Source organism: Protobothrops mucrosquamatus, unplaced genomic scaffold (genome assembly GCF_001527695.2).
Source record: "Protobothrops mucrosquamatus isolate PMUCROS unplaced genomic scaffold, P.Mucros_1.0 scaffold3271, whole genome shotgun sequence".
NCBI classification, from domain to species: Eukaryota; Metazoa; Chordata; class Lepidosauria; order Squamata; family Viperidae; genus Protobothrops; species Protobothrops mucrosquamatus.
Genome location: NW_015389263.1, coordinates 110,790 through 124,549, shown reverse-complemented (window position 1 = coordinate 124,549; position 13,760 = coordinate 110,790). Strand labels below are relative to the sequence as shown.

The 13,760-nt window shown below is 47.5% G+C and overlaps 1 protein-coding gene across 1 annotated transcript in view; it reads left to right on the top strand.

The window, feature by feature from the left end:
- LOC107297379 (teneurin-4) overlaps positions 1-13,760 on the top strand; it is a gene marked incomplete at its 5' end in the record, with an annotated part of 78,940 nt that overhangs the window by 22,886 nt on the left and 42,294 nt on the right. Inside the window, 4 exons of the mRNA XM_015826743.1 lie at positions 2,247-2,508; positions 4,507-4,774; positions 6,620-6,763; positions 9,715-9,964. Of these exons, the coding sequence (XP_015682229.1) occupies positions 2,247-2,508; positions 4,507-4,774; positions 6,620-6,763; positions 9,715-9,964 (924 nt within the window). The remainder of the gene's footprint in view (positions 1-2,246; positions 2,509-4,506; positions 4,775-6,619; positions 6,764-9,714; positions 9,965-13,760) is intronic.

Below are 13,760 nucleotides of genomic sequence, written 5' to 3'. Positions count from 1 at the left end.
ATGCTGACATTTTCTATACATAAGTTTAACCCTTAGATGCTGACATAAAGTTTCTTCATTGGAAAATTCCTTCATGTAAGCAACTATTTCCTAGTAACACATTACATGGTCAAAGACCAGGTAAAGAACAAATACAGGCAGATCAAAGGGAGAAAGAACTAACAAAGACAGGAAGAGATAGGAAGGAACTAAGCATATTATCTGTTTAGGTAGGCGAGGCATTAAGTCAAAAGGAGATGACCTTCTGGCTGCTTCATTGGGACAAGGGGTATCAAAAGGTTATGAGGTTTGTGGGGGGGGAGGAATCACGGCAGTTTGCTGCGCGTGCATTTTTCCCCACAGTCTTGCTTAGCGGCAGAAATTTTGAGACTCAATTGTGGTCGTACGTCGAGGACGGCCTACCTGTTTCTGCAGTTCCCACCGCCGCTCCGTTCACTTCTCCACCCTGGCCTCTGAAATTGCTTGCCACTTTGCCAAATGTTAACTAACTGTTAAAAATGTCTTCCTTGAGGCTTCGGTGCTTTTTCAGTTTGCTGGCAGTGCTATTAAAACCAGCCACCCCGTTCTCCTACTTGAATTGCAGAATCAATAGCTCTTTCGCTCACTTGCTTTGTTTTTATTTCCTGGACAGAGCTAAATGAAGCACACCGTTAGGGAGGTCCTGTCTGCTGAACCGTAAATTAGATGTACCTCTCACCATTAGGCCTTAGATGCAACCTCTGGATGTTGCCTAGCAGTTGCCAGCTAAAATAAGTGCCTTTATCGATTTCTCCCTTCACGCTAATAAGGACCCCTATGTCTGTTTCCTACCTACACACAAACACACCGCCGTTTCCACTGTTGCTTTAATTGTGAACCATTTGGGGCAGTATTACTCAACCTCAGCAACTTTTAAGGTGTGTGGACTTCGGCTCCCAGAATTTCTCAGCCAAAGTGGGTACGCTTCAACTCCCAGAATTCCCCAGCCAGCTTGGGTGGACTTCAGCTCCCAGAATTCCCCAGCCTGCATGCATGGATTTCATTTCCCAGAATTCCCCAGCCTGCATTCATGGATTTCATTTCCCAGAATGCCCCAGCCAGCTTGGGTGAACTTCAACTCCCAGAATTCCCCAGCCAGAATGGTTGGTTCTCAGCTCCCAGAATTCCCCAGCCTGCATGCATGGATTTCATTTCCCAGAATTCACCAGCCTGCATGGGTGGACTTCAGTTCCCAGAATTCCCTAGACAGCATGGGTGGACTTCAACTCCCAGAATTCCCCAGCCAGCTTGGGTGGATTCAATTTCCAGAATTGCCCAGCCTGTATGGGTGGACTTCAGTTCCCAGAATTCCCCAGCCTGCATGGGTGAATTCCAGCTTCCAGTATGCTGGCTAGGGAATTTTGGGAGTTGAAGTCCACACATCTTAAAGTGGCCAAGGCTGAAAAAACACTGGTTTATAGCTTTCAGTCTCAGAAGATATTTTCTTTACAAAACATCAGTTCCTTTGTACTGCTTTGTAAAAGAAAACAGAAAATGCTTTTCATAGGGTTGTTTTTTTTATGGTGCATTTGTGCTCGAGTTCAAATCCACCCAGTCGATTGGCCAAAATAGAAGTCACTCCATTTTTATTTTTTTTAGTGGGAAATAATAATAATAATAATAATAATAATAATAATAATAATAATAATAATAATAATAATAATAATAATAATAATAATTAGAAATAGAAAGACTGTGGCAAAAGCAAGCAAGGGTAGTACCAATAGTAATAGGTGCCTTGGGTGCAATCCCAAAACAACTGGAGCACCACTTGAACACCATTGGCATTGACAAATTCACCATTAGTCAATTGCAAAAGGCGGCCTTACTAGGAACTGCTTCCATCCTGTGACGAGATCTGTAATACCATCAAACATCCACATCTGCCTATCCCAGGTCCTGGGTAAGGACTCGATAGGTAGACAAAAATGCCAAATCCAGTCTGAACATCTGGCTGACTGTGCGATGATCCATAATAATAATAATAATAAAGTTGGAAGGGACCTTGGAGGTCATCTAGTCCAACCCCCTGCTCAAGCAGGAAACCCTATACCATTTCAGACAAATGGCTGTCCAGTCTCTTCTTAAAAACTTCCAGTGTGGGAGCATTCACCGCTTCTGGAGGCAGGTTGACCTTCCGCCAGCGTTGGTAGCGAATCTACATTTGTGTTGCTTCCCTCGTTTTAAAAAAAAACAAAAACAAATCCATCTTGGATTTCTGTCCGCAGTTTCGACCTGGTCACGAACGGCGGGATAGCCGTCGTTCTGCGTTTCGAACGGGCGCCCTTCATCACGCAGGATCACACGCTCTGGCTGCCCTGGAATCACTTCTTCGTCATGGAGACCATCGTCATGCGACACGAAGAAAACGACATCCCCAGTTGTGACCTGAGCAACTTTGCCCGGCCCAACCCGGTGGTTTCCCCAACTCCACTGACCGCCTTCGCCAGCTCCTGTTCCGAGCGAGGCCCCATCGTGCCAGAGATCCAGGTAAGAACGGCGGGGCTGCAAAGATCCCTCCAGATGTGGGCCACCCTTGGCAAATTCAGGGACCAGCATCTGTCGTTTCTCTCCTCCGCTCGAAAGATAGGTGAGTCCTCTACTTACAACGGAAGTGGAGGACCACTCGGAAGTTACAACGGCACTGAAAAGAGGGACTTAGGATCGTTTTTCACACTTAGGACCATTGCAGCCTCCCCAGGGTCACGTGATTTACATTCGGAGGCTTGACCGCTGGCTCTCATTTATGACGGTTGCAGCGTCCCGGGGGGTCGTGCGATCCCCTTTTGCAACCTTCCAACAAGCAACCGGATTCACTTAACGACCGGGTTGCTCGTTTAACAACTGCAGTGGTTCACCAGCGGTGGCAAGAAAGGTCGTAAACTGGAGCGAAACTCCCTTTGCAAATTTCTCACAACATAAATGTGGGGCTCAGTTGTGGTGGTAGGTTGAGGACTACCTGTGGGATCCACATGATCCCAGAATGAAAATTCCGCTTTTGAAAGCCAGCCGGTTCATGACCAAACATTCACAAGGGCAAGAGAGTTTGCGGGATTGTGGTTTTTCACCGTCTTACCAGGAAGGCAGAGACCACTAGAGAAGCTGGTCTTTCAAAACCATGAAGGGCTGGCTGAGATCAACACCAACCTACAAAGTAAGCAATATAATGGCCAAAAGAAGCCATACTGAGATGTCTCATAACCTGATGACAGCGAAGAAATTTGCTGGCAATGATAGAAGAGAATTTTTGTAGCTCAGGGTTGAAATGAGGGGTGCTTGGTGCTCTCTGAGCTGGGTGGTTTTCTTGCAGACCTTTCATGACCCAACTAGGTAACATCATCAGTGATAGAAGAGAGTGGGGTGTGTGGGGAGGAGGAGGACGACGACTGTGGTGTCCTTGGTGCTCTCTGAGCTGGGTGGTTTTGTTGCAGACCTTTCATGACCCAACTAGGTAACATCATCAGTGATAGAAGAGAAGGGGGTTGTGGAGAGGAGGAGGAGAAGGAGGACGGTGCTGTCTGAACTCCGTTGGTTTGTTGAGGATGTTTCATTGTTCAACTAGGGAGCATCATCAGGGGTAGAAGGGAGTGGGGTTTGTGAGGAGGTCGAGGAGGAGAAGTGTGAGGTCCTTGGTGCTCTCTGAGCTTGGTTGTTTTCTTGCAGACATTTCATGACCCAACTGGGTAACATCATCAGTGCTAAAAAAGAGGGGGGTTGTGGAGAAGAGGAGGAGGAGGAGGAGGAGGAGGAGGAGGAGGTGGATGACTGTGAGGTCCTTGGTGCTCTCTGAGCTTGGTGGTTTCTGTGGAAGATAAATAGAACATAGATCATGGGGTATTTTTGCCTGTATTTTGCTGGATTCTAATAAAGGAGAATATGTGTAGTTCAGGGCGGAATGGTGGGGTCCTTGGTGCTCTCTGAGCTTGGTAGTTTTCTTGCAGATGTTTCATTACCCAACTAGGTAACATCATCAGTGCTAGAAGGGAGAGAGATTTGTGGAGAACAGGAGGAGGAGGAGGAGGAGGAGGAGGAGGAGGAGGAGGAGAATGACTGTGGGGTCCTTGGTGCTCTCTGAGCTTGGTGGTTTTCTTGCAGATGTTTCATTACCCAGCTAGGTAACATCATCAGAGATAGAAGGGAGTGAGGTTTTCTCCCTGTTTATATACAGTCGCTTGTCCTGTCAGCATTGGTGGGAATGTTGTTGTTTTCTTTTTGTTAGTTCCTTGACTGACAGGCAAGATTGGGTAACTAAACACCTGCAAGAAAACCAGCACCAGGCACCCCACAATTTGCCGACAGCCGTGTCATTCCCATCCGATCAAACAAGACCGAAACCCCAAATAATCCAGGACAAAAATGCCTGCTTAAATAAAAATACATATACAGTATCTATATCTTGGTTTGCCCATGGAAGGCACCCAAGGTTCATTTGGTCGTCACTTCTTCAGCTGTGATTTTTTTCTTTCTTTCTTTTTTTTTAATCTCCAGGCCTTACAAGAAGAGATTAAAATCTCAGGGACTAAAATCAAGCTAAGCTACCTGAGCAGTCGTACGTCTGGCTACAAATCGGTCCTGAGGATCAGCTTGACCCATCCCACCATACCTTTCAACCTTATGAAAGTCCACCTCATGGTGGCGGTTGAAGGACGCCTCTTCCGAAAGTGGTTTCCTGCAGCTCCCGATCTCTCCTATTACTTCATCTGGGACAAGACGGATGTCTACAATCAGAAGGTGTTTGGGTTATCCGAAGTCTTTGGTAAGATAGCATTTCAGTCTCTGCCTTTATATCTTTGGCAGCTGCCAAGAAAGCCAACACAGTGCTAGGCTGCAGTAACAGAGGGGTAGAATCAAGATCACATGAAGTATTAATACCGCTTTACAATGCCTTGGTAAGGCCACACTTGGAGTACGGCACCCAGTTTTGTAAAAAAGATGTTGAGACTCTAGAAAGAGGGCAGAGAAGAGCAGCAAAGAGGATCAGGGGACTGGAGGCTAAAACATATAAGGAACAGTTGCTGGAATTGGGTAGGTCTAGTTTAATGAAGAGAAGGACGAGGGGGGACATGATAGCAGTGTTCCAATATCTCAGGGGCTGCCCCAAAGAAGAGGGAGTCAAGCTATTCTCCAAAGCACCGGACAAGAAGCATTGGATGGAAACTAATCAAGGAGAGATCCAATCTAGAACTAAAGAGAAATTTCCTGGTAGGGAGAACAATAAATCAGTGGAACTGCTTGCCTCCAGAAGTTGTGGGTGCTCCATCACTGGAGGCTTTTAAGAAGAGACTGGACAACCATTTGTCTGAAATGCTTTAGGGTTTCCCGCCTGAACAGGGAGTTGGACTAGAAGACCTCCAAGGTCCCTTCCAACTCTATTACTTTTTTTTCTTTCTGTCTCCTACCTACCCGCCAACCAAGATAGCGTTCTGTAAAGTCCTGACCAACCACTATCCGAAGTTCAGATGACAGGAGCACACTTGGGGAAATTATTTCTGTTCCTACACTCTTTGGAACCCCTTGCCTGGGAAGATTTCTGCTTCCCACCTGACATTTTCTTACAGTTACTATATTTAAGCTGCTTAATTCAGACAACCACTAGGTGGTAGCAAAGAGTTGCAGAAAAACTTGACTCTTTGCTACCACCTAGTGGTTGTCGGAATTTTTGATGCCCAGATATGATAGCCCTATAGCAGGGGTAGGCAACCTTGGCTCTTTTATAACTCGTGGACTTCAACTCCCAGAATTCCTGAGCCAGCATGGGGAAAACTTTGACCCCTTCATGACTTGCGGACTTCAACTCCCAGAATTCCTGAGCCAGCATGGGGGAAACTTTGGCCCCTTCATAACTCGAGGACTTCAACTCCCAGAATTCCTGAGCCAGCATGGGGGAAACTTTGACCCCTTCATGACTTGCGGACTTCAACTCCCAGAATTCCTGAGCCAGCATGGGGGAAACTTTGGCCCCTTCATAACTCGAGGACTTCAACTCCCAGAATTCCTGAGCCAGCATGGGGGAAACTTTGGCCCCTTCATAACTCGAGGACTTCAACTCCCAGAATTCCTGAGCCAGCATGGGGGAACTGTGGCCCCTTCGTGACTCGTGGACTTCAACTCCCAGAATTCCTGAGCCAGCATGGGGGAACTGTGGCCCCTTCATGACTTGTGGACTTCAACTCCCAGAATTCCTGGGATTCCTGAAGTCCATGAGTCATAAAAGAGCCAAGATATACTTTTCTTGAGATGGGGGATATAAAGGGTTCGTTCTAGTTCAGGGTAGGCAACCTTGGCTCTTTTATGACTCGTGGACTTCAGTACCCAGAATTCCTGAACCAGCCGTGCTGGCTCAGGAATTCTGGGAGTTGAAGTCCACGAGTCACAAAAGAGCCAAGGTTGCCTACCCCTGATCTAGTCAAATCGGTTTTATTTTCTTGTGTTTATTTGTTTTATTTTCTTTTGTTTCCTTGGGACTTTTTTCATAGCTAATCCGGGCTGTGTTTTGGACTGTCTTTTTTAAAAATATACTGCTTTAAAGCTGTTCATCTGGGCTGCTTTCTTTTCTCTCTTTTCTTTCCTTTCCTTTCCCATTCTCTCTCGCACTCCCCAGTCTCGGTGGGCTACGAATATGAATCGTGCCCTGATTTGATCCTGTGGGAGAAACGGACGGCGGTGCTTCAAGGTTACGAAATAGACGCTTCCAAACTGGGAGGCTGGTCTCTGGATAAACACCATGCGCTTAACATCCAAAGTGGTACGTTTGTTTGTTTGTTTGTTTGTTTGTTTGTTTGTTTGTTTATACATGCTTCATATTTCTTAATCACCCGTCTGCTTTGGATGGCTTTTAGGATCAAAGCTGCAGTTAATTGCTAGTCCTTGGCTAGTCCTTGAGCCATGAGTGTAACAGAGCCTGCTTTTGTGATTGTAAGTTGTAAAGGTTGGTCACTTAACCACAGCAATATAGCAATCCCCAGCTTTTCCAGCTTGGCGGCCTCAGTTGTGCAGGATCTGAGGTGTGGCTTGGTTAAAAAAAAAAATGCAAGAAACGCAGAAGTTGCCTTTACGCTTGACGTTTTTATTCAGCTGAACAAAGACAGGCCCCTCTAAAAGGGAGGAAGCCCAGAATGACAAAAATAAAATAAAAATCCTTGTATTTATACTTTTTGATTACATAAGCAATCCACCCAGCAAAGCTGGCACTCGTAAAGAATTCACCTAGAAAGCCTGGCATGCTATAGATAAGGTAAGAGGGTGTTTCCCTAAGGCAGGGGTGGGGAACCTTGGCCCTTTTATGACTCGTGGACTTCAACTCCCAGAATTCCTCAGCCAGCATGGCGGAACTATGGCCCCTTCACGACTTGTGGACTTCAACTCCCAGAATTCCTGAGCCAGCAGGGGGGAACTATGGCCCCTTCATGACTCGTGGACTTCAACTCCCAGAAATCCTGAGCCAGCATGGCGGAACTATGGCCCCTTCATGACTCGGGGACTTCAACTCCCAGAATTCCTCAGCCAGCATGGGGGAACTTTGGCCCCTTCATGACTCGTGGACTTCAACTCCCAGAATTCCTGAGCCAGCCTGGGGGAACTATGGCCCCTTCATGACTTGTGGACTTCAACTCCCAGAATTCCTGAGCCAGCATGGCTAGCTCAGGAATTCTGGGAGTTGAAGTCCACAAGTCATAAAAGAGCCAAGGTTCCCCATACCTGCCTTAAGGACACTGAGTGTTCTCAGGTGTCTTGGGACATTGGGTGACCTTCCACGACTCTGCAATACCCAGAGATAGTGGGGCCATCTGCACGTATTGACAATCTATGCTTTTTCCTGATTCCTGGTCAATAGCCCAGCGTGGCCCAGCACAAGGGGTGTGTGTGTGAGTGGCAGGTGCATGTGCACACGCACACAGCTCATTGTGCAAGTGGTGTGCATGAAACTCGGACGAATGCAGCTTCGCGCACAAGTGGAGAATGCTTGCACTCATGCACGCAGCTCCACTTGCATGAGGATGAGCGCCCTGTTCATGCAAGTAGAGCTTCGTGTGAGTAGAGCTTCATACGTACACGCTTGACCATCTCTCCCCCCCTCAGCCTGGTTTTGAACAGGCCACAGTCTGGGGATTGGGGACCTCTAGATGAAAAACAAAGGAGATGTCCCATTACAAGAATGATTGGGAGTATATACAGGTAGTCCTCATCTTATGACCACAATTTCATTGCCAAGCGAGACAGTTGTTAAGTGACTTTTGCCCCGTTTGACGACCTATCTGGCCACCGTTGTTAAGTCAAACCACTGCCGTTGTTAAGTGAGTCACAAAGTTGTTAAGTGAATCTGGCTTCCCCGTTGATTTTGCTTGTCAGAAGGTCGCAAAAGGTTCTGTTGACTTACTGACACTGCAACTGTCATCAATGTGACTCAGTTGTCAAGGGTGTGAATTTTGATCGCATAACCCACGGGGATGCTGCAACAGTGTGAAAAACGGTCATAAGTCGCTTTTTTAGTGCCGTTGTAACTTTGAACAGTCACTGAACAAACCGCTGTAAATTGAGGGCTGCCCGTATTTCCCCCAAAATAAGACCGGGTCTTATATTAATTTTTGGTTCAAAAGACACTTTAGGGCAGGGCTTTTCAACCTTTTCACCCATTGTACCACTTTTAGAATATGGCAATATCCGAGTACCACCAGTCGCCTAGCAAGGCGTCAAAAACCTGATGACCCCCCCAAAAAAGGAAAAAAGTGATAAAGTACAGGTAGTCCTCGACTTACAACAGTTCGCTTAGTGACTGTTCGAAGTTATAATGGCACTGAAAAAAGTGCCCCCCAAGCCACAACCGAGCAAGATACCTGCCTGCCCACCCGGCGGCGCTCTTCCTCCTGTCTGGGATTTTCATTGTTGTGAGCATTTCTGTTGAGGAGTGGCAGCGGGGGTGGGGTGGGGGGTGTTTGGTTTTTATTCCCCCCGTCTGCTGGGTGGTTGCAGCAGGTTTTGGTCACTTCACATGACCCTGGGACACTGTGACCGTCATAAATATGAATCAGTTGCCAAGCATCTGAATGTAAATCACAAGACCCTGGAGAGGCTGCAACATTCCAGCTGATCGGCGCTTCTTCTGGGCTCAGCAGAAGTGCCAGGATCAGCGCCGAGCTCCAGCTGGAGACTGGCGCTGATCCTGGCGCTTCCGCTGACAGCCCCGAAGAAGCGCCGATCAGCTGGAAAGCGGCACTGATCCTGGCACTTCCGCTGAGCCCTGACAGCCCTGCAGCTCCAGCCGTCTCTCGTTCAGGCTTGTGCGGTGCTGCCACCGGTTCAGCTCATTCCCCTCCCCCACTACCACTTTTCTAGGATGGTCGCGTACCACCTGCCAGGTGCCAATGTACCACAGGTGGTACCCGTACCACTGGTTGAAAAGCCCTGCATTAGGGATTATTTTTAAGTTAGGTCTTATTTTGGGGGAAATATGGTACTAAATGCGTCCGTCTGGCTGACGATCTTAACTGGGGCTTATTTTTGGGGTAGGGCTTATATTACGAGCATCCTGAAAAATCATGCTAGGGCTTATTTTCCAGTTAGGTCTTATTTGGGGGGAAAACAGGGTATCTGCGCATGCCACTTGCCAAGTGCCTGAATTTTGATCGTTGTGTCAAGTCCCGGAGGAGCTGCCTCTCGTTGCAAAGTCTGCCCATCCCCTTTGTGTTTGCCCTCCAGGTATCCTGCACAAAGGAAACGGGGGGAACCAGTTCATCTCCCAGCAGCCCCCAGTCATAGGGAGCATCATGGGGAACGGACGCCGAAGAAGCATCTCCTGCCCCAGTTGCAACGGCCTGGCGGATGGCAACAAGCTCCTGGCCCCCGTTGCCCTCACCTGCGGCTCCGACGGCAGCCTGTATGTTGGCGACTTCAACTACATCCGGAGAATCTTCCCTTCGGGAAATGTCACCAATATTTTGGAGTTAAGGTATCGTGAGTGTCTTGTTGCTTGGGTGTCCCTCAAGGTGATGTTCTCGAATGGGGAAAGCAAGAACAAAATGTTTCGGTGGTGACATGTAATGAAACATTTTGATAAAAAGGACTAGGCACAGGGGTAGGCAACCTTGGCTCTTTTATGACTCGTGGACTTCAACTCCCAGAATTCCTGAGCCAGCTGTGCTGGCTCAGGAATTCTGGGAGTTGAAGTCCACAAGTCATAAAAGAGCCAAGGTTGCCTATCCCTTGGACTAGGGTGATGCTAGGTCACCACATTATAAAAAAGATGTTGAGACTTTGGTAAAAAAAAAAAAATGCAAAGAAGAGCAACTAAGATGATTAAAGGCCTGGAGACAAAAACATAATGAAGAACGATTGCAGGATTTGGGTTTGGCTAACCTAGAGAAAAGAAGGACGAGGGGGGACATGATAGCAGTCTTCCAATATCTCAGGGGTTGCCCCAAAGAAGAGGGAGTCAAGCTGTTCTCCAAAGCGCCCGAAGGCCGGACGAGAAGCAATGGATGGAAACTAATCAAGGAGAGGAGCAACCTAGAACTAAGGAGAAACTTCCTGACAGTTAGAACAATTAACCAGTGGAACAACCTGCCTCCAGAAGCGGTGAATGCTCCAACACTGGAAGTTTTTAAGAAGAGAGTGGATTGTAATGTTTTTGTTGTGTTTTCTGATGCTAACACCATCAATAGTAAGGATAATTGTGGGGTCAGGAAATCTCTTTTTGACAACTATCAGATACCTGGGAGATACACTTCCTCGGTCATACAGTTAATCCTCGACTTAAAATCACAACTGATCAGTGGAACGAGTTGCCTCCAGAAGTTGTGTGTGCTCCATTTTCAAGGAGAGACTAGACCACAATTTGTCCAGAATACAGATAGTCCTTGACTTATGACCACAATCGAGCCCAAAGTTTCTGTTGCTAAGCGAGACAGTTGTTAAGTGACTTTTGCCCCATTTTTGACCTTTCTTGACACCGTTGTTAAGTGAATCACTGCAGTTGATAAGTTAGTAACACGGCTGTTAAGTGAATCTGTCTTCCCCCGTTGACTTGGCTTGACAGAAGGTGGCAAAAGGGGATCACGTGAAACCGGGACGCTGCGACCGTCATAAATATTGACTCAGTTGCCCAAACGTTGATCACTTTATTGACCATTTTTCATACTTACGACCATTGAAGCATTCCCACTGTGCGTGATCAAAATTCGGGAGCTTGGTAACCGACTCATATTTATGACAGCAGCAGTAAGTGTAATTCAGAACTTCATGGTGAGTGGGCCTGCTAGAAGCCAAAGTCTTAGCAGAAGAAGACTTTCACCTAGCCTAACTCAGCTAAACATCTCAACAACACCGCATTGAACGAAATCATTCTCTAGGATTTGAAGGAGTTCCCAAGTTTACAGATAAGTCCTCTAGAAAACAGGTAAGTATGGAAACTCAAAGCCATGTTGTGCTCTGTTACAGAGGTCCCCAATCTTTTGGGCACCAGGCACCGGTTCCGTAGGGAGAGGTTTTTGCGTGGACTGGAGGGGGCGTGGTTTTGTGTGCTGCCTGCATCCCGCGGATGGGGCTTTCCTTGTTTGTGTGGACCAGTTGCTGGCATGCCGTGGCCCGGTACCGGTCCACAGACCGGGCGTTGGGGACCCCTGCTCTATTATATAGAACCACCTCAGGCAAAAGCCAAGGTATCAATATCTTTGTCCATCTAACCCAGGGGTAGCAACCTTGGCCCTTTTATGACTCGTGGACTTCAACTCCCAGAATTCCTGAGCCAGCATGGGGGAACTTTGGCCCCTTCGTGACTTGTGGACTTCAACTCCCAGAATTCCTGAGTCAGCATGGGGGAACTATGGCCCTTTTATGACTCGTGGACTTCAACTCCCAGAATTCCTGAGCCAGCATGGGGGAACTTTGGCCCCTTCATGACTCGTGGACTTCAACTCCCAGAATTCCTGAGCCAGCATGGGGGAATTTTGACCCCTTCATGACTTGCGGACTTCAACTCCCAGAATTCCTGAGCCAGCATTGGGGAACTATGGCCCCTTCATGACTTGTGGACTTCAACTCCCAGAATTCATGAGGCAGCATGGGGGAACTATGGCCCCTTCATGCCTTGCAGACTTCAGCTCCCAGAATTCCTGAGCCAGCATGGGGGAACTATGGCCCCTTCATGACATGGACTTCAACTCCCAGAATTCCTGAGCCAGCATGGGGGAATTTTGGCCCCTTCATGACTTGTGGACTTCAACTCCCAGAATTCCTGAGCCAGCATGGGGAAAACTTTGGCCCCTTCATGACTTGTGGACTTCAACTCCCAGAATTCCTGAGCCAGCATGGCTCAGCATGGAAACCTCTCCCTTTCCCCTCAGCATGGCTGGCTCAGGAATTCTGGGAGTTGAAGTCCACAAGTCATAAAAGAGCCAAGGTTGCCTACCCATGATCTAACCAAACCTTCTAACCACATTGATGAAGGATAGTTGATGTCTCTGCCTGCCAACCAAGGGTATGAAGATAGAAGAATTAATAGTCTTAGTATCTAAGATTCCCATTTTAGATGCTCGAAAGAACAACCCTTTGTAAAAGCCACTTCTACAATGCAAGTAGACGTGGACAGTTTATCTAGAAACCGTTCAAAGTTACAACGGCACTGGAAAAAAGTCACTTACGACCGTTTTTCACCCTTCACAACCACTGCAGCATCCCCACGGTCACGTGATCAAAACTCAGATGCTTGGCAGCTGACTCATATTTATGACGGTTGCAATGTCCCGAGGTCTTTGCTTCAATGGGAAAGCCAGATTCGCTTAACGACGGGGTTACTAATTGAACAACGGCAGCGATACGCTGAACCTCTGTGGCAAGAAAGGTCATAAAACGGGACAAAAACTCCTTTAACCAGTATCTCGCCGAGCAGCAGAAGGTTTCAGCTCATTCGTGGTCGTTAGTTGAGGATTTAACTGTACTTGTGCTCTTTTTTCTGCTCGGCGCCCAAGTTGGAGAAACTTAAAAAGGATCACGAGTCTGGTTGACTTTGGCTGAGCGCCATCCAGAGGGATTTTTTGGGGTTTGGGAGCCAACATGGTTTTCCTCCAGGCCTTCTCCACATGTGTTCCCTGAGAGAAGAAGGCCATTAAGTGTGGTTACTTCAGCAAAGATGGAGAAACAATGCCCGGAATTCCCAAATCCACAGAGTTAAAGTGGGGGTTCGCAAAGATTGCAACAAGGCAAGTTTTGTGAAGCTCGTTCAGGGCCAACAAGCTCAGCCTAAACATTGGCTTGGCAGTCTTTCTCCCTTCCTCTCTTTCCCCCCCCCTCTCTCTCTCCTGGGGCAACCTGGGGGCTTTTGTGCAACAAAACTTAAAAAGAACCATTTTTGCCCACAAGGATACAACTGCCAAACGGCCTCTTCCATGAAACATGAAGACATACACTGACCAGTGGGGTAACTTTAAAAAAAAAATTGCAATTTTGCAATAAACATATAGGATAGCCTTTTGCTATCTCTTGGACCAGGGGTAGGCAACCTTGGCTCTTTAATGACTCGTGGACTTCAACTCCCAGAATTCCTGAGCCAGCCATGCTGAGGGGAAAGGGAGAGGTTTCCAAGCTGAGCCATGCTGGCTGAGGAATTCTGGGAGTTGAAGTCCACAAGTCATGAAGGGGCCATAGTTTCCCCATGCTGGCTGAGGAATTCTGGGAGTTGAAGTCCACAAGTCATGAAGGGGCCATAGTTCCCCCATGCTGGCTGAGGAATTCTGGGAGTTGAAGTCCAC